The following is a 21,210-nucleotide window of genomic DNA, read 5'->3' on the forward strand; positions in this document are numbered from 1 at the left end:
GGAAACAGACATTCTGCTTGTTTTCGTTATTTGAGTGTCTTTTGTAAATGTATGAATTATGTCTTGCTTTTACCTGTATGACCATAAATTACACAGTACAGTTTACTGTCTTATAGATTTAGAAATAAGCGCCGCCATCTTTAGAATATTGTCTTTGAACTTCCGTTTTTGCGGTAGCTCTGTATATTTCTGAGGCATTGCTGTTGAAGAATAATTAGCTGGTGAAGTGGATTTACCTGTTGTAGAGTTAATGAAAGTTATCATGAGCATTGTTTTGTTTAAAGCAGATGTCTTAACAAATGTCAGTAGACCGGGAAGATTTTAAAATGAGCAGTTCTTTCATAAATACATAAGATCGCTGTGGAAATACAAGCCGGAAGTCAAAAGACAACGAGCGCAGCGCTGAAAAGGGGCGGGGCTACATAAGGTCTATAGAAGGAAACAAAAAATCCAGTGGTGGCGCCGGCGCCTCACGCGCGCGCGCGCACACACACACACACACACACACACACAAATTCTTGCATTGCTTAGGCTACTTGATATCTATGGAAGCCCGTTTCCGCCACTAAAAAAAAAAAAAAAAAAGAGTAATTGCGACTTTTTATCTCAGAATTCTGACTTTTTATCTCGCAATTGCGAGTTTATATCTCACAATTGCGAGATATAAAGTCAGAATTCTGAGATATAAACTCGCAATTGCGTGATATAAAGTCAGAATTCTGACTTTTTTTCTCGCAATTGCGAGTTATAAAGTCAGAATTCTGAGATATAAACTCGCAATTGCGAGAAAAAAAGTCAGAATTCTGAGATATAAAGTCGCAATTGCGTGATATAAAGTCAGAATTCTGAGATATAAAGTCGCAATTGCGAGTTATAAAGTCAGAATTCTGAGATATAAAGTCGCAATTGCGTGATATAAAGTCAGAATTCTGAGATATAAAGTCGCAATTGCGTGATATAAAGTCAGAATTCTGAGATATAAAGTCGCAATTGCGAGTTATAAAGTCAGAATTCTGAGATATAAAGTCGCAATTGCGTGATATAAAGTCAGAATTCTGAGATATAAAGTCGCAATTGCGTGATATAAAGTCAGAATTCTGAGATATAAAGTCGCAATTGCGAGTTATAAAGTCAGAATTCTGAGATATAAACTCGCAATTGCGAGAAAAAAAGTCAGAATTGCGAGTTTTTATCTCAGAATTCTGACTTTTTTTTTTTTTTTTTTTTTTTTCCGCAATTGCGAATATATCTTTTGACTTACTCGCGGGCACCATAGGTCATAGGAAACCAAGATGTGAGAGCTGCAGCACATGCCAGTAGCCTTTCTGCTTTCTTCATCAGCGTTTCTTGAGGATAAGGTATGAATAAAGTTTCTATTTTAGCCTGATAATCTTGTTCGGGTTGAATGTGTTAAAATGCTTTTGGCAAGTATACGATTTACCAAGTGTTCTGGGCTTATTATTTCATGTAACCTGATCTTACATCGTATAAGTGGCTTTATATGTATTGAGTGATACTATATATCGTATCCTGAGGTTTAATATTGTACCCAAACCGAGTGAGGTTTGCATCAAGACAAGAGATTAAAATTGTTTTTGATGATTTTTTTTTCTGGCTTATATACTCGGGTCTAGGCCTAATAGGCCTGTCAGCCTGTGTTTGCGCTTGTTAATTTCCATTAAACGGGTTTTCGCAGGATGGACGACTTAATCTCATTTTTGAGGGAGAGAAACATCCCAACTACAACGATAGAAAGGCTAGAGGAGGATAAGGTAAGATTTAAAAAACTGTTAAACCCACTGAATAAATAATAAAAAAAAAATGGTTCACCCAAAATTAAAATGATCATTTTTTAATATTATTAACATTGAGTGGCATGGCATCTGGTGCACAGAATTCATTGGCACATGCTGCTAGGTACATCTAGTTTTCATTTGCATGTGCTAACTAGTGGATAGTTGTCATGTGCCACTGACATTGTTGCAGTGCATGTTGCTATATGTTGTAGCACCTCCAATCTCGAGTGACACATGCCACTCTCTGCGGAGCATTATGTAGTTGGTGTAATGGCAGAAAAATATTTACTAATATGTTGCTTTCAAACACATGGTTTATTATATACCAGTTAATTTGTGCAACCATTAGGCTTCTCCATATGTTTAATATAAGTTTTTTTTTTTTTTGCTTGTCTTAGGCATGTTGGTATTTAAAAAAAAGTTTTAAGCCAGTTATTTATATTTTTGTTGTAGTGTGTCAGTTAGAAATCAGTTTACATATGCACACATTCCCTTTGCCATTAATTGTAATAATCCAGTGAGATTTCTGACAACAGCTGGTGCTCCACACAGAGGTCTAATCTCGCCTTCATCAAGTCCATCTGGGATTACATGAAAACCGTAACTTTGGTAGAAGTTAGTCAATGTTTAGAATATTACCTGAGTAAAAGTTGTAAAGAATGAAAAGTATTTTTTTTAAATATTGAATGTACTTAAGTATGTAAAGTACAAGTGAATTCAAAATAGAAAAGGAGCAAATAAATATAAAAAAAATGCTCTATACACAGTTTGAGCAGCAAGATTGTGTACATAAGAAAACATTTTTTGCAAATATGGAATCTGAATCTGAATAGGCATTTAGATTCGTTAGTTACACACTTGACTGTTTTAATGAGTGAGTGAACTGAATCATTCATTCAACCAATTCATTCAAAAGGATTCATTCACCAAAGGGAAACACCATCCAGTGCCATTTAGAACTATTTTTGTGGCCAAAATATAGCAAAATGTGCAATATTGTGTCTAAAATGTAAAAAAAAAAAAAAAAAGTTAATTCTAACTTCATTAAACTTGTATATTACAATCTAACTTTCAAACGCCAAACCACTGATTCATCAAACCTGCTTTCCTGCAGTCTGTTCATCCAACTAGTAAGTAATAAATGTGATTTAGAGAAGTGTTTTGTAAATGTATAGTACATTTTATTAAGGAAATGTAGTGAAGTAGAAGTGAAAGTTGACAGAAATATAAAAACTCAAGTGAAACACAGAATCTCCCAAAACATACTAAAGGACTGTATAACTAAATATTATTTGTTACAACACACCACTGCATGAAGAAACAGAAATAAACTGAGACAGACTAAATCCAGAAGAACTGTGGCAATGTCTCCAGGACACTGGAGAAAGCTGAAAGAAAGCTTCCTGCAAAGCTATAGAAATGTGAATTTTTAGGCACTTGTGTAAAATTACAGTAATGTGAGGATGCTTTTGTGACAAAACATCTTTTGTCCAAGGTACACCAGTGCAATTTTACAGGAAGCTTTGCATGCAAGTTTCTTCAAGTGTCAAGCATTTTATTTTTTTCTGTTACTTGATGTAATCTTAGATGGATGATGGTGAGATCAGATCTGTGTGGAGCACTAACTGTTGTCAGACTCCTTGTGCATACATAAATCTCACTGGATTATTACAATTAATGGCAAAAGGAATGTTCAGAAATGTGTTTCCTGATGTAAGTAAATGTAAATATGTTTCCTGATATTTACCGACATTATCAGATTTCCAGTGTAAACAGATCCAAAAGTAGCCCAATCATGTTTTCAGGGGGAGGGGGGATTACCACGGTAAAGAGAACGTATCAGTGAGGGGGTCACTTCAACCTGCAGACTTGAAAAACAACCTACATCAACAGTGTAAAAGTAGCCCAATTCTTGGGAACATTGAAGATGTCATGCAGCTCATAGTCATATGGAAGTAAACAAGGAGGACATTAAAGTAAGCGATTATGATTTTTGATTATTTATAGTGAAAAACAAAGACAAAGATATGACAAATGCTATTTGAAACTTATGTTATGAGCCCTAATGTTTTGCTTGATGTGTTCTGACACATACCTGTCTTGATAGCATTGGTTATGTAAAATCATTGAAGTGGCTCCCATGAACATTGAGTCGTGATGAATGTTGATCTGGAGTGATGTACAAGTCAAATTCTGATATGACTGTTCAGAATAGGGGGGTATTTTTGTTCCGTATTTCCAAATAAATAGATTATGATCTACAAATAAAGGTAAAGAGAGGAAAAAATTGTATGCACAAGTAAATAGAAAGAGATCCACAAATATATATTTTAGGAGTTGAACAAAAGTTAATAGAAATCACAAATAAATAAAATGAGATTTGCTAATAAAAAACCTATTCACGAATGTTTTTATATCATAAGCACAACTCTGCCTGCATTAATTTGTGAATCTCCACCTGTACGTTTGTGAATTGCTTTCTACGTATTTGTGGATCGCTGCACGCATTTGTGGATCTCTTTCTGCGCATTTGTGGATTTTGAAACAATACTCTAGCCAATCAGATAATGGTCACATTACGATGACCAATCGCAGCACATTCTCGCTACAACCAATCGCATTTTGCTTTACGGTCATGGGCGGTCTCATCCTGCATTGGTTTTAATATGATGTATGGTATTAAACATTGGTAAAGAAAAATATTTAAAATTTAGATTTCATTAGACCATTAGACTGTGTGTCAAGCCAAGCCAAACTATTCTATTTTATGCACCATTTGAAAATGCCAGAGAAACTGTGCTCTCTGTTATTGGGAGCAACGCTATATCGTATACAGACGCATTATTGAAGTGTCATGTTATTCTGGCTAGAACCGTAAGCATCAGTTATTAACTTAACTGGACTCAACCTTGTGATAAACAAAATAGATCGCGAAAATAGATTATCACACAACAGCCAACAGCATTTCCATTTATCAGTCAAACATTTTAATGACCGATATGAGCAGCATGCTAGCTGTAAAACATTAGTGTCTTAAGTAATATTTTAAACATTAATGAAAATTCAGTTCCTGGAGGGCCACAGCCCTGCAAAGTCCAGCCCTAATTAAATGCACCTGATTCAGCTAATCAAGTCCTCCTAATCGAAGGCTACAGGCATGTTTATTGGAGCAGGGTTGGAACTAAACTATGCAGGGTCTGCGGCCCTCCAGGAACTGAGTTTGACACTGAGTTTGTTGTAATCGTTATCATTGTTTGTAGAGAAGATAGTCTACGTGGGTTCTTTTTAAACTTGACAGGTTGTTGAATTCCAAATAGATTATGCATTTCATTTCATTTTCCAGCAGTCAAACACTTGAAATGATTACACAAATATTTCAAATGAATCCGACTTAATCATTTTTGATTGTAAAAGGTAGCTACAGCAACCAAAATAAATACAAACGTGTATTTTTCAGCATTACAACATTTTTATTTGCATCCACTCACAAAAACCATATACACGCTGTAGTTATGAGTCTCATACTGACACATCACTGATGGTCATTCGGGTTCATATTTGGTATTATGGTATTGTGCAAGTATGGAATACTGTATTTCAGAAGTAGAATAGGTTATCTGTTCTGCCGGTGTCGCACCGCACTCATTGTGGACAAGCTGCATTTACATGACCCTATTAATGTAAACCATTTATTTATAATGATTATAATGTCTACTATTTGCTGCATAGCACCGGGCTGCTCGCATCAGCTAGAGAATTCATGTTAACCTGATTTACTGATCCTGTTGGCAATATAAAGAAGCATTATACTCCAAAAAATCTTTTGTGTTGTGGACCCCGTCCGAATAATGGCCAAAACTTTACTGATGAGTTTCATGAAGTTTTATTGTACATCAGCAACCATGAAATGTCAATTTTTAACTCCACAAAATCAGCATAAGGGCTTATGCCTTTTTGAGAGGTGCTTGATAAACCTGTAAATGTTATATCCGTAAGAGAACTTAATTTGCACGCACTACTGTTCATTATTGTCATGAATCTGTATAATTTGCCGATTCATTACTTAACCACACACATGGTACTTCAGCTCATTTCCAACTAAGCGCCCCTCTTTTGAATCTCTTTGAAATGAATCTGTTCCTGCCTGGTTGTAAAGCAAAAAGTAATTGGCTGTAGCAAATGTGCTGCGATTGGTCAGTGTAATGTAACCATTATGATTGGCAAGAGTAGTCAGTGGGTGGAGAAAGTGATTCACAAGTGTACAGGTGGTGATTCGCAAATTAATGCCAGGAAGAGTTGTGCTTATGATATAACACATTTGTGAAATGTTTTTTATTAGCAAATCTCGTTTTATTTATTTGTGAATTCTGTTAATTTTTGTGAAACTCCTAACATATATTTGTGGATCTCGTTCTATGTATTTGTGCATACATTTTTTTTTTTTTTTTTTTTTTTTTAATGAATCTATTTACATTTATTTGTGGGTCATAATCTATTTATTTGGAATTATGGAACAAAAATACCCCCATATTCAGACGACGATACATCTGACCTGTATCGGATTTAGTAATGCATATGGAAGTGGCACAATTTGTTATTGAAAAGATCAGATTCCCTGTGGTTTGTGCTGTTCACCCTGTCATGAGAGAAACAGATCTGACCAAAAAATAAACAGATCTGGGCCACATTTACCTGCAGTCTCAATGTAGCTTAATTCACTCAGAAAAAAAAAAGAATCATTATTTAGTAAGTTTTGGTTTATCTTGTGCAGACCTACATTACAATTATAGGGGCAGTTACAAAAATAAAGGGTTTGCGTAACCGATACAACTGTTAATGTGGTATCTGTAGTGAACACTGATACATTTATTTCTGTGAGTTTTCTCGATTGGGCAGTTTGTGTGATCAGAAATGTACAATAGGACTAGTATTGCATAACATTCAGTGGCACGTGCCACAAACTGAATACATCTTGAAAAATATAACTGATTTGTAAATGCATTTTTTTTTTTTATATAAAAACCACTAAATTATGCTGGGTACACACTAAAAGATTTTTGAAAACTTAAAAGATTTTCAAAATGTGAGAGACCACAAACATGAGGATGGACAAATCCTAGATTTAACCGTTTTGCTCCTATAGTGTGTGGTGCACACCGCACATGAACAGATTTTCAACCAGAGTCCTGACCGTGAACACGAAAAATCTCCCAAAATCTCTGGAGACTTCAGAATAAACATGACGGACGATAGGCAGGAAGACAATTGTGTTGATAGTGTTTGGAATTATTTTGGTATGTTTTACAGGACACGTTGTATAAACACTCATGCTGTTGCAACAAATCGACAAGCTGATCCTCCATCTCTTCTGTCCAAGTCCAATTTTGTGCTGCCATGACTGCATTTATGCTTCTGTCTTCTGTCAGCTTGCTTTTTGATTGGATATTGTTTCTCCAAGCATGCGCGCGTTTGTCCTCGGGGTTCACCCCACACATCAGGATTTCTGATTCGCAATCAGGGCACCTTCAGTGTTCTTCTGAGTAGATTGTTGTTCTTAACACACCTCACACCACAGGAAAATCTGATAAAATAATCTGTAGAACCATCAAGGTAATTGGGATATTACCTAGGATTGTCGGAAGGGGAGAAATTGACCCAAAATCAGCCCGATTATCTTGTGATGTGTACCCAGCATTAAGCTTTAGTTAAGATTTTATGTAACATGTGCTCTGTAGCTGCTCACCTCATCTGTGAGTCACTACTTGGGGGTGCCAGTGAAATCTGGATATTGCACAAAGCATAGAAGGATGTGCCAATGGTTTTCACCCTTTTGAAATACCAGGATTTAATTGCCTGACAGAATAAAATTAAGACTAAACTTAAGTCTTCCTCTCTCTCACTAGTGAGAATTTATACTTCTCAGTTCTAACTTTTGTTTCCTTTTTCTCAGAATTGTGAGATGTATAGAGAGGTGGTATTAACATTTAAATTACATCATGGCATCTGATGCACAGAACCCAGTGACACGTGCCGCTTATTGACACACATGCTTATTGACACATCAGGTGGCACAACCGGTAGCATTTGCATGTGTCACTGACATTGTCCACCTCTGACTGACAGATAAGGGGATGAAAAAAGTAAATAACTAGGCTAATTCAATTAAACACTTCAAAGTAATTTTTTTTTTTTTTTCTAGCAATCTGTTAGTTTGTGGCACATCTGTATTTTAGTGGCATGTGCTACTGAATATTTTGTAATACCAGTGCCTACTCTATGTTGGTTATTACACAAACTGCCCGTTCTAGAAAACACACAATATACATGTGACATGTGACCACAGATACCTCATTAACTGTCATATAATTTACAGTAATACTTTATTTTCGCATGATGCTGGATGTAATACTTATCTGGAGATGTAGTATTTGACTTTCTGTAGCCACATTAATAGACATGCAGTTAATGGGCCTATTACCTACAAACTTGCATTGCATTGTGAAGAGGCAGTGTTAAGGTCAAGCACTCTTCTGAATGATCTTGAGACGAGGAGAAAAAAAAGATTAAAAAAAAAAGTGTCAATTACTGGTGGTATACACCCCTGCTGGTTGTTACCACTTTATATACTGTTTCACTTATATTAATTAAATGTTGCATTAATTTACTTTAAAACGTAAGAGTAAATGTCACAAACCATTAAAATGACATCTACTGTTCTGAAAAGCTTTATGATAGCTGACAAATCATTCAATAGTAACTATTTTTTTTATTTTAAGGAAAACAACAGCTCATACATCTGTTTTTTTTTTTTTTTTTTTTTTTTTTTTCCAATATTTTTTTTTTTGTAAGCAATTTCTTAAATGTAGGCCTGTGATAAGTATGAATCAACCCAGGCATAGGCATACTGTAATTTCATGAATATCAACAATCATTTATTTAAATATTGCATAATAAGACAATTTTATTTATTTTTCAGATTGATGTCAGTGTCCTCCTGCTAATGACTGATGACCAGATGAGAAGCTATTTTCCCTCATATGGAGATAGACTGGCAGTGATGGGGTTTTGTCGAAGGCAAGAAGGAGAGCCAGCTTACAGAAAGTCAAAGCTGTTTGAGCGTCTCAAATCAAAATTGACCAAAAGACAAAAAACAAATAATTCAGAAACTGAAAGCCTAAACCAAACAACTAGAACAAAAACTTCTCAGCGCACTGTGAGAAAAGTTGAAATTGGGTGGATGAACTATGATGGACAGGGCTTTGTTCAAATGAGGGCAAAAAAAGGAGGAGGAACAAGGAAGCTGAGTGTGCCAAAAGATTGGAAAAGAAAAGAACTGATGGAGGAGGCAATTCGTTTGTTTTTCCCAAATGGAAAGAATTCTCATGGCAGCATTTCAGAATACGAGTCGGATCTAACAAACTATCAGGAAGTGTCATTAGATGAAAAAACCACAGTGGGGGAAATGTATGATATATCAAAACTCACCATGATGAGGTTCTATCTCACAACAAAAAAGCGGGACAGGGAAGTGGAAATATCAGATTCAGACACAACGGAGGACTTGCACAATAAAAATCAGGATCAAAGTCTTCCCACTTCTTCCAACAAAATCACTGACTTCTTTCAAGCTTCAGACACTGATGTAATTTTTGTGGAAAGTGCATACAGTGATGATGTGTCTCCCTTACGTTCCACAGAGGACCTGCAGGATTCCGATGATCTGAATGTTCCTTTTCAAAGTTCTTCACTGATCTCACCAGATGATTTGGATACAAGCGATGTAGTGACCGGATTCACTGGAAACCTCACCGTACTAGATGAACAAATCTTAGATGACACTTTGCCTCTAAGCCCAGAACCCCCTGTTCCATACAAAAAAATTCTTGTTGTTAATCGTGGACAGATATTTTCTGAACTCCTTGCACATTTCTGTGATGATACACTGGAACATGCACAAACTGAAGTAGAAGTGAAGTTACTCCTGCCAAATGGGCAGTTTGAGATGGGCCATGATGTCGGTGGAGTGTTCAGGGATTGCCTGTCAGAATTTTGGCAAGAATTTTATGATCAGTGCACACTTGGGAACTGTTTTAAAGTTCCCTTTCTTCGTCATGATTTTGGGAAAGAAAAGTGGGAAAGTGTTGCCCGAATAATTCTGTTTGGCTGGAAGAAAGAGAAATATCTCCCAATCAAACTTGCACCTGTCATCTTCGAGCAAGCAATACAAGGATCTGTAAAAAGTGATCTGACTGACAACTTTTTGAAGTATGTCTCGGAAAATGAGCGTGTTGTTTTAGAAGGCTGCAGAACAGACTTCTGTAGCGCAGACCAGGACGAATTGCTTGAGATCTTGGACAACTACAGTTGTCGGAGAATTCCTACTGAAGAAAACTTCACGCAAATTTTGCAAGAACTGGCACATAAGACTTTGATCCAAGAGCCTGCTTATGTTCTTGAACAGTGGACAAGCATACTTGGACCTCTGAGCAAGGACCTTGGGGAAATCGAAGATGTGTATAGTGCACTACAGCCAACAGTGAGAAAAATTGTTAGATCTCTCAAATTCCCCGAAACAATGAATACACACCAGAAGGACATTTCAAAGCATTTGTCAGCTTACTTGCGGGAGTGTGATGCAAAACGACAGTCTCTGTTTCTGAGATTCTGTACCGGATCAGATTTGTTTATAGGCAAAACTATAACAGTTGATTTCACAGACCTTAAAGGGTTCGAGAGAAGACCAGTGGCACACACCTGTGGCTGTTTCCTGAGGCTTTCAGTGCACTATGACAATTACCCAGATTTCAGATCGGAAATGAATAAAGTCCTAGAAAGCAATGTCTGGGTCATGGACATCATTTAGTGGTGGAAATGATTTATGACCAGCACTCATGGTACCTGTTTTTCATGGCCTGAACATAGTAAAATTTACATACACTTACATTTATCATACGCATGCATGCATAAAGTAAAAATTACTTTAATTTGTTCACTTGATGCTGGGTATGTTTTTCTTGTTACTACTTTAATTACATTGTTTATGTTTTAATAGGACCATCCTCATACATTTTATGTAATGTACTTTTTTCCCCTTTCCATTTAAACGGATATACTGTATGCATAAAACATTCACTTTAATTTGTCCAATTTAATCATTGTTGCTGGTTATGTTGGACATCCATTTTATTTATTAATTTTTTTTTTTTTTTTTTATTATTATTTTTTTTTTTTTTGGGAGATTTTTTTTTATCTTTTATACAGACTTTTAATTGTGAAATATCCCCATTGTTTAGGTGCAACCTACAATAAACCATACAAATTGTTCATGTTGCCTGTAGTCAAATGGCTTTGAACTGTTCTTAAATTACCTTTGTGCTTGTTTCATTATTGTGAACCTGTTGTACATCCTATAGGTTAAACAGTTTTGAAATGTTAAACAGTTTTAAGAAATTTGTTCTATTGAAATAATTTTACTGTGGTTTGTTGCATTTGTCCTTGTATTTTTCTTTTTTCTTTTCTTTTTTTTTGTGCATTGAAGATGGAAAAGATACCACAAGCAAATAAATAATGCACATCAAAGTTTAAAACAGTTGCTTCTCTTTTTTACTTTTTTTTTTTTTTTTTTTAATTTTAACCTTTTAAAATCTATTGCATGTGTAGCTCTGTAAAGGCAAACAAAAGCTGACAGCCAATGTATCTTGTAAATGTAATCCAACCATTTTGGTTAAATTAATGTTACACAATCTATAGAATTACATTTTCATTCAATTATTAAAACCTGGAATAAAGAGTGTAATTTTGCTTGGCATAATACAAACACCAATTTACGTATAAATTCATATAAATTTTAATCACCTGCTCTGTAATCATTTCAAAGTTTCATCAGAGGACAAACATCCATCAGTTTCAAGCCATAAATATTTTATTCCTGAGGTTCAAAACATTGTGTAGCACATCTGAAAAGCTTGCAGTGCTTAATGTGTATTTGAGTTAGACAGTAATGATATATCAACAGAAAATATGCAAAATATGTAGCTTGAAAAATTGTATACAAAAAAATCTGACATTTTTCATGCAATTGTTTGCGCACACACACACACACACACACATATATATATATATATATATATATATATAGGTCAGTGTTTTAACATATAAGACTAAGGGCCAGAATTACTAACAGCTTAAGCCAGCCATTAAAAAAAACTACTGTCAGGATTTACTAAAGGGATGCAGTGAGGAATTAGCACTGAGAAGGCGGAGATCATTATGAAAATGATCTATCTGTTCTTTAAGGTGTGCCTTGTCAGTAAATCAGCCGCAGAATTTTCCCTATCGGCATGTTTATGGAATTAAGCTCTAACGCTAATTTGCCCTGTTTAGTAAATCTGGCCCTAAATAACAAGACCTCCATTTGCCATAGCATGCTGGCCTCCTTTGTGCATGAATGTTGAAATTATGGAACAAATTATTCCTGCCCTGTGAAAACACAAATCATTAAAAATGTAAAATGTAACATCGCTATGATTTTTGCATAACCATGCACAGGGAATCATGATGGGAAAATATTAAAGGGTTAGTTCACCCAAAAATGAAAATTCTGTTATTAATTACTCACCCTAATGTCGTTCCACACCCGTAAGACCTTCATTCATCTTCAGAACACAAATTACGATATTTTTGTTTAAATCCAATGGCTCAGGCCTGCATCGCCAGCTATAACACTCCCTTTTTCAAGGCCCAGAAAGCTATTAAAGACATTTAAAACCATTCATGTGACTACAGTGTTTCAACCTTAATATTATAAAGCGATACTTACTGGATACTTACAGTAGGCTCATGGAGCTTGGAGTCTAATTATGTCCACAGCATATGAACCAGGATCCCCAGTTGAAATGGAGTTGGTATTGGTACATGGAGTTGGTACAGTTGGTATTCTAAAGAGACATGAGAGAAAATTAATACATTGTATGTGATTATTAACCCTAAACAGATCACAGAGACTCCCATTTAGTTGTCACACAGGAAAGTGGTCACATACTGTAACTAATGTAAACTAGTAAATATGAGGCAGTGACAGAAATAAACTTTTCCAATAGGCAATTTTAGTCATCTTTTATACAAGTATTTTAAATATAACCAATAAATTCAGTTTTAATAACCAGACACATAGGGCTGTTATCAATCAAATGAAATCATTATCAACAAAATCCATCTTTGAATTTCATATGCTGCATCAGAATTGCCATTGAGATGTACTTACACAGATTCAATCTGTTATATATCTAGTTCAGTCATTAAACACTAGATGGTGCAGACTTGATGGTCCTTAACGCAATCTGATAATATCCACAGAGTTAACTACTTGGCACAAGCTGATTGCATATGCAGCCAATAGGCTTGCTCCTTTATGTTTAAATGGCTGATTAGCATTCACTAGAGCAGTCGCAGTGCGCTTTCAGAGTTCCTCTGAAACCCTCCACCTTCCCCAGCTGGGTCAGCTCCACCTGTATAGACCTGCTACGGGGTTATTATATATGCTATTCTTGCAGCAGAAGCAGTGTTGGGCTAGTTACTCAAAAAATGTAATGTATTACTCATTACTAGTTACTCCTTTCAAAAGTAATATTATTACTTATTACTTTCTGGCAACAGTAATTACTTACACTACTAGTTACATTACTTTTTCTTCAAAATTGAAAGGAAACCGCCATTAGGTGGTATAATGTCACGGGCATGAGCCAGTAGTTTTGTAAAGGCTTGTAAAAGCAAACTATGGGCAGTGTTGAGGGTAACTCATTACTTTTTTCAAGTAACTAGTAAAGTAATGCATTACTTTTTAATTTAGAAAGTATCTGAGTTACCTTTTTTCATTTAAGTAACTCCAGTTATTTTATTTTCCCATTTATTGACTGACAGCTCTCCTGTCTCCATGCTGAGAGAAATCAGGACAGAGTAAGTGCAGAGGCCTTGTGTGCGTTGCGTAAACATAGTGTGTATACTATACTAAATACTATAACAGATTCAGTATGCCTCAAAATGAATAAAAACAGTGAAATGCAAACTCAGAACATGACGCAAACCTATATTGAATATGTTAAATAATACAAATATCCTATATGTATTTAATCCTGTTATAATAACCAGTGTCTTTGCTGTTTCTTCAGTTTGAAAGGTTTGTTTGAGCTGCACTGTCTACTGTACAGACATGAAATTACATTACCTTCAGCCTCGGCCTTATTCATTTCACTTTTGCCATAAAAGGGTGTTTACATTTGCCAAAAATAGAGTTTTCTATATTAAAAACAAACAAGCAAGCCCAGCCCAGATTTAAAAAGTAGCTCAGTAACGTAATTAGTTACTTTTTTTGGTAGTAACTCAATACTGTAATGCATTACTTTTAAAAGTAACATTCCCCAACACTGACAATGGGTAATGGATTTTTGAGCAATAAGCAGGATGCAAACCTCAGGTGCCTGTATGGTTCAAGGTTTCAAGACATATCACTATAAATCACATTTATCACTATAAAAGGCAACAATAATAAAAATTATCATAAAGTGAAATAAAACTTCTGCTTACGTTTAATTGTGTCTTAGATACTCTTGATTTGGTGTGATGTCCTTGATCTGCTTGTCACTGAACAAGGACAATGGAGCCTTTGAACAGAGATTTTAAATTTTAAACAGAAATTTAAATACTTATGTATTTAAAAATACTTAAAAAAAAAGGTATAGGCTATATATACCTCTAATCTGGAGCTCTCGAGTTCATCCTCTCCATCCTCTTGAGATGATGACTGATGCCATGTTTATATCCAGATGTACAAGAACCCTTTTCCCATTTTCCTTTAAGAAAATGGGAAAAGCAATTACATGTTTAAACATTCAGGAGGCAACTTCAAATATCACTGTGTTAAGTGTAACAAGAGAATTGAAGACAAACGCAAAAGGATGAAGACAGATTATTTGAAATCTTTACATTAATGGGCAGGTGGTAGTTGTTAGAAATGCTAACTTTGGATTTCCTACAAGGTAAAGACAATAATGATGAAGACTTACTCCTTAATTAGCACAGCTAGTCAGCTTGAGGCCATTCCTTTTCCTTTCAGAACTTTGAGGGTCCCTCTTGTGGTTGCAGACACAGATGTAAATTTAATGCAAAAAAATATGATTATTATTATTATTATTATTATTATTATTATTGCAACATTACATTCAAATAGCTTATAATGAGGAGAGTAGGCTAATATACAATTTTCTAGTCCTCCAAGTCCAGTCCTTGAAGGATCAGTTCACGAAGTTGGAGGTAAAGGTCTGTAATTTCATAAACATCATCTGGCATGACAAGGTTATGCTCAGCCATGAGTTCTACACATAGTTGAAAGACATCTTCATCACAAGGATAGTCTTTAAATAAACACTCCTCCTGGCAAATACTCAGTTTCATTTCTGCAACTGGATGCAAGTAATTCTGCACGCCATATAAGATGGGAACAGCAAACATGATTGAAGGTCGACCACTGGGGGCACGTGGATTGTGAGTTGGCCGTATCCTGTGGCTATTCCAGGCACTGACCGTTTCATCTAGCTCTTCCTTCAATAAAGAAAAGAAATAGAAAAAAAAAAGTAATAATTGTTAATCATATTGGTGACACTTTACAATAAGGTTCCATTTGTTAATGTCACTTAATTTATTAACTTGAATGAAAAATGAACAATACATTTATTACAGTATTTATTAAATTTGGTTAATGACAATACAGTCATTCATTGTTAGTTCATGTTAGTTCACAGTGCATTGACTAATGTTAACAAGCACATTTGATTTTTAATAATTCATTAGTTCATAAAACATAAACTAAGATCAATAAATGCTCTATAAGTATTCTTTATTCTAGTTCAGGTTGACTAAAGTAGGCTACTTAACTAATGTTTTAATCCAAGTTCAATACTCTTTATAACCACTGTGAACAAAATGTGTTACCTGAATGAAATGCAGGAAGCAAAACTGGATAAGAGATTTATCAATAAAAGTGTCAACAAAGTGTCCATCTTCTTTTAGTTGGTCAAAATGATCCATCCAAAACTGTATGCACTGGCTTCTCAAGGTGGACCACCATCGTTCAATTCTCTGGTTCCCAGTGCTTGGACCAAGTGTGACACATTCTGCACTTGCAGTGTCTCTGAAGAATGTTTGCATCTCTGCAATATGAGTATTTTCAGTTCCATGGTCGATGCGAATTCTTTGTGGGCATCCTCTGTTATCAGCAACAGCTTGTATAAAATAACCTGCAATTACTCGTGGGTTATTATTTGTTTTGTACGCTTCAAGCCAGATCATTTTTCTTGAAAAGCCATCTATGCATCCGTTTATGCATATTCCGTAAGGTTTTAATTTATCATACCCGTCTATATGCCAAACATAATTTGGCCCGCGACTGTTATACACGCGTCGCCGCAGACGCCCATGCGCCCGTAGATCAACTCCTTGTCCATCTAACAGTCGCATCAACTGACGGACAGTTTCTCTGTCTGTAACAATCCCCGACATCCAACATTTCTGGTGCATCCAGCGATAGCCGTGCTGCCGTCCTGATGTCTGAAGCTGTTGGTGTATAAAATGTGCAACTTCAGCTTCATCAGTTTTATTGCGCCTCCGCCACAACTGATTCCTGCATAATGTTCTCTCTAATGTCCGGAGACTAATCTTTATGTTATGTGTCTCCTCCAGTAAAATCAAAATTTCTTTATTTGTAAATCCGCGCTGAAAATAATCCTTTATGAAGTCTTCCATTTTATGTAGAATAATAACGAAGCACCAATCCTGATGGTCAGTCGCAATGAAAGGCAACGCAAGCAAAGTAAGAAGTCAGAATTCTGACTTTATAACTCGCAATTGCGAGAAAAAAAGTCAGAATTGCGAGAAAAAAAGTCAGAATTCTGACTTTATATCACGCAATTGCGAGTTTATATCTCAGAATTCTGACTTTATAACTCGCAATTGCGAGAAAAAAAGTCAGAATTGCGAGAAAAAAAGTCAGAATTCTGACTTTATATCACGCAATTGCGAGTTTATATCTCAGAATTCTGACTTTATATCACGCAATTGCGAGAAAAAAAGTCAGAATTGCGAGAAAAAAAGTCAGAATTCTGACTTTATATCACGCAATTGCGACTTTTTATCTCAGAATTCTGACTTTATAACTCGCAATTGCGAGAAAAAAAGTCAGAATTGCGAGAAAAAAAGTCAGAATTCTGACTTTATATCACGCAATTGCGAGTTTATATCTCAGAATTCTGACTTTATATCACGCAATTGCGAGAAAAAAAGTCAGAATTGCGAGAAAAAAAGTCAGAATTCTGACTTTATATCACGCAATTGCGACTTTTTATCTCAGAATTCTGACTTTATAACTCGCAATTGCGAGAAAAAAAGTCAGAATTGCGAGAAAAAAAGTCAGAATTCTGACTTTATATCACGCAATTGCGAGTTTATATCTCAGAATTCTGACTTTATAACTCGCAATTGTGAGATATAAACTCGCAATTGCGAGATAAAAAGTCAGAATTCTGAGATAAAAAGTCGCAATTACGCTTTTTTTTTTTATTTAGTGGCGGAAACGGGCTTCCATAGATATCGCAGCTGTTAAACATTAAAATAAAATACAATCAACTAAACATATAAAATGTTACACTGCTCAATTTAATTCTGCGATAGGCCTACAATCTGCCGTTTACCACCCGTGACCACCGCCTGACTGTGCTGTTATGTGAAGGATGATGTTGATACTGCGAGTGAAATATAAAGCTTACATAATATAATACATAATATAATAGTTTAGCATTCGTCTCGAAAATGGAACAGTTGGATTCATGCCGAATGAAAAAGCTAGGCTTCATGTGGTGGAATGCAGTTATTGCTGTGGGTTTGCTGCCTACTTGACCACACCCCCTAGGTAATTATTTATGGCGTCCCAGAGCATGGCTTTGGAGGAGTGTAGTTTCCTACGCCCCATGAGGCCTTGCGTCAAAAGTGGGAGCGTCTTCCGGTTCGAAGTAAACAAGCTGGACGTGACACTCATTTATTCAACAGTTGACAGTCATTCAAGATTTAGCGATCCAAACTTGCGAACGTGTGGCTTTTACTTAAAGATTTAAGATTCCAGCATCAATATTTGAACAATGTTTTACAATAAAAAATGTTACATTAACAGTAATTTATTAATTTATGTCAGGAGTGCACATCAATCATGCTAAATCTAACTGATATTTATATTGACATAAAACGAAAACACATTCAGTTGCACCTGCTTCCATTTATTTACGATCACAAGAATGCACAAAACAACTTCATTACGGTTTTTAAATCCAAAGGCTTACACATTTAGAAATATATTGATAACATACCCTATGTTTATGTCACTTTTCTGAGCATTTCTATTAATTTTCCTCTAAATTATGTGATGATTGCAATCCGAGGACGTTTGAGCGATCTCTCCTGTAATCTATCCTGATCCTTTCAGCCAGAGCAACAGAGGGAGCTCATGAGAGGAAAACAGGAGTTATGAGTTATAGTTAACGTTAACCGGAGTGTGTGAATCTGTGAAAGATATGCGTGCATCCGGTAACAACATAGGCACAGGGAAGAGAGAGATAAAACATTAAACCAAATAAATACACGATTATAATCATATAAGAAATGTCTACGTTCCTCAAGCAGTCTCTGGTATTTTCCATAAACGTGTGTATTTATTATCGCAATGGTTAACATAAATAGCCTTTAGCATCGCATATATGACAGTGGAAACACGACTGGCTCTGGCACGCACGACACCAGTAGGAGTAAAATATCACATGACTTTGGTGCTAGCATCAGTGACAGGTGAAGAACAGACAGCGGGCTGTTCATGTGTTGCAGGGCCAGGATGCTCTTGTAGTTATGCAGCAGCACTTTTGTGGAAGGTCAGTAAAGTAAAGGACAATTAAGGGCACGAAAACTGTTTATTGTATTGTGATATTATTAACTAATAAATGTACTAAACTGAAATGTTGTCCCTGAGTGCCGTAACGACATCTCTCATTAAGGTTTGCAACTTTACAAAGTAAACAATGATCCGAAAAACACTTAGCCTCTTCGCTAATTAGCACACAAAATACCATTGGTATGCTACTTCCTCCGCCTCACCAGAAGTTGTACCCACGTTCTTTTTTACAGTAGCGCCCCGCGGAAACAGGTGGATATAAAGCATAGACTGTAAAAAAAGATGGATGATGCGACACCGCTTCCTTCCATTTTAACAAAGAATATACACTAACAAGAAGCGACACTCAATAGAATGTTCCATTGCAACACCAGAACCCAGCAGCGGTCCTGCGTTTCCGCCATTTTGGGGTGAAAGCGACTCGTCAGTCCACTAGTTTCTATGGCAATATCGGCTGCTTTGATAGAAAAAAACGTACATTAAAGCTGAAATCTAACCTGAATGATGACAACACAGAATAAAATACTATCACTAGTGATTATCAAATCCTTTTAACAGTTTATTTTACAGACTTTGTGTTTTAGTCTTCCACTTTTTTCACAAAACCTTTGCTCTCTAGAAACGTCAGTTTTGGTTAAAATTCTTTGAAGTTCAAGTATTAGCATTATAAACACTGAATTAATACCAACATATGAAATTAAATGAAGGACATGCATCAGAAAAATTGGGAATGTTGGACATTAATATGAATATAACAGCTTGATTTTGCAGTGTTGTCTAATGTCCGTTAAAGCAAAAGTGTCCAAAAGTGGAAATTATGCGATAACGGACACAGCAATGCATCATGTATTATAAGATCGTTATGTTTGTAGCATGATCCATTAAAACATACAATATATATATTTCAATTCAGACCTCGTGGAGTGATAGCCTACTATTATTACTATTACTCCACTAGATCTGAAATATATTGTTCGCTGCAAACATGATGATCTTAAATTTATTAATTATTAATTTACTATTAATAAATGTGTACAGTTGCATAAAATGGAAATACTCAATAAAGTATAGGCTAACTACGTTACCTCAGATGGTTGAATGGTTGGATTCCACAACTGGTAAAATAAAACATATATAAGACAATGCAACATTTACTGTAGGAGCAATACAATTTACTGGTGACTTAATTTAAAAAACTGTTCTATTGCGCTTATGATTTGGCAGTGAAATTCGCCGATTTTGTGTGCGTAAAATGTGAAGGATTCTATGGTCCAGTTAGTAATTTCACCCCATAATGGCGGCTGCGCTACCGGCGCGCCACCTAGTGACTGTTGCCCAAAAAGTATCAGAGGTTAAAAGATTCGATGATGGGCGTTGACATGTTACGCAAAAACGTCAGTTTGGAGCCTGGGCATGCGCAGAAAGAATCGTCAGTGGAGCCCAGAGGCGGAGTCACGGTATCAAACTTCTGCCCAGACGTCTGCGTCATCTGCGTCATCATTGATGTATTTTAAATAGGCTATATAAATTATACACAATTTAAAATTCTACCTATAAAATAATAGGCTATTCTGTTTCTAGAGCAATAATATTTTTGAAACAGCAAATTCAGTAGATAAACTAATATAATATGCCACTAGAAACAACTCTAAAATGTCAGAAATGGTCCTGCCATTTTAAATCAAGTTTAAATCTCCGTTACAGGAGATCGATTGCTGTAGTAGACAGTGCTCTATAATTCATTAGAGTAGGCTATCATTAGTTTTGTCCTGCTAATTATTATTTTATACCCATAAAAATAATTAGTAACAGCCAGATAATAATCACCTGCTTTCTCCCATCATAGCTAACATTAGGCGTGTTATCTTAGCTAATAACATTTATTAATTAGCTTATAAAGCCCACATTTAGTGTTACCGAAAAAAGTTCAGTGATCCATCAGATCCTGTCGGTCGGTTAGTATACAGTTTACTGCTGAACATCTCATTTTGTCTGTGTGAAATAACACAGAAATCGAAAATTAATAGTTAGTTATATATCTTCAATTTCCCTTTGAAGCTCCGACAGTCCTCGCAGAAGCTGTCAGTCACAACTGTCAATCATAACGACTCGCCCCGTTTCTATAGCATCAAATTGCTAGCTAAAATCAAACTTATCACAAAAACGAACAATTGAATATATATCAGCATGATAACAACTACCTTAAATGACCAAAACCATCTTTCGGAAAATGTTATTGGAAGTGTAATTTATTTTATTTTTTTTATTTGGACTCAAGTCCCGTTCGTTTGCATGGAGAGTACGGGGTTTATGACCTGTACTGCATCCAGCCACCAGGGGGCAATCAAAGAGCCCGCAGCTTCATACTCAGCTGATCGCACTTCCGGAGTTTCGTGGTATTGCATGAGGGGTATGTATTGGCATCTTCAG

The 21,210-nt window shown here is 35.8% G+C and overlaps 2 protein-coding genes and 1 long non-coding RNA gene across 3 annotated transcripts; 1 reads left to right on the forward strand and 2 right to left on the reverse strand.

Annotated features, from left to right (window-relative positions):
* The first annotated feature begins 1,648 nt into the window (after positions 1–1,648).
* On the forward strand, positions 1,649–11,889 carry LOC127505413 (uncharacterized). The gene is made up of 2 exons (XM_051880938.1): positions 1,649–1,772; positions 8,773–11,889. Exons 1-2 carry the CDS (start codon positions 1,698–1,700, stop codon positions 10,657–10,659), a joined length of 1,962 nt encoding a protein of 653 aa, XP_051736898.1. The 5' UTR covers positions 1,649–1,697; the 3' UTR covers positions 10,660–11,889.
* Positions 11,887–14,644, reverse strand: LOC127505436 (uncharacterized). Its single transcript, XR_007927704.1, has 5 exons — positions 14,545–14,644; positions 14,379–14,455; positions 12,627–12,733; positions 12,415–12,544; positions 11,887–12,275 (listed from the first exon to the last, which is right to left on the reverse strand). It is a non-coding gene; the product is annotated as an uncharacterized LOC127505436 (long non-coding RNA).
* Positions 14,645–14,864: 220 nt separating this feature from the next.
* LOC127505423 (uncharacterized) lies at positions 14,865–16,758 on the reverse strand. The gene is made up of 2 exons (XM_051880962.1): positions 15,783–16,758; positions 14,865–15,392 (listed from the first exon to the last, which is right to left on the reverse strand). The coding sequence occupies exons 1-2, from the start codon at positions 16,590–16,592 to the stop codon at positions 15,057–15,059; spliced, it is 1,146 nt and encodes a 381-aa protein (XP_051736922.1). The 5' UTR covers positions 16,593–16,758; the 3' UTR covers positions 14,865–15,056.
* Positions 16,759–21,210: the final 4,452 nt, after the last annotated feature.

This window comes from Ctenopharyngodon idella, chromosome 22 (genome assembly GCF_019924925.1).
Source record: "Ctenopharyngodon idella isolate HZGC_01 chromosome 22, HZGC01, whole genome shotgun sequence".
NCBI classification, from domain to species: domain Eukaryota; kingdom Metazoa; phylum Chordata; class Actinopteri; order Cypriniformes; family Xenocyprididae; genus Ctenopharyngodon; species Ctenopharyngodon idella.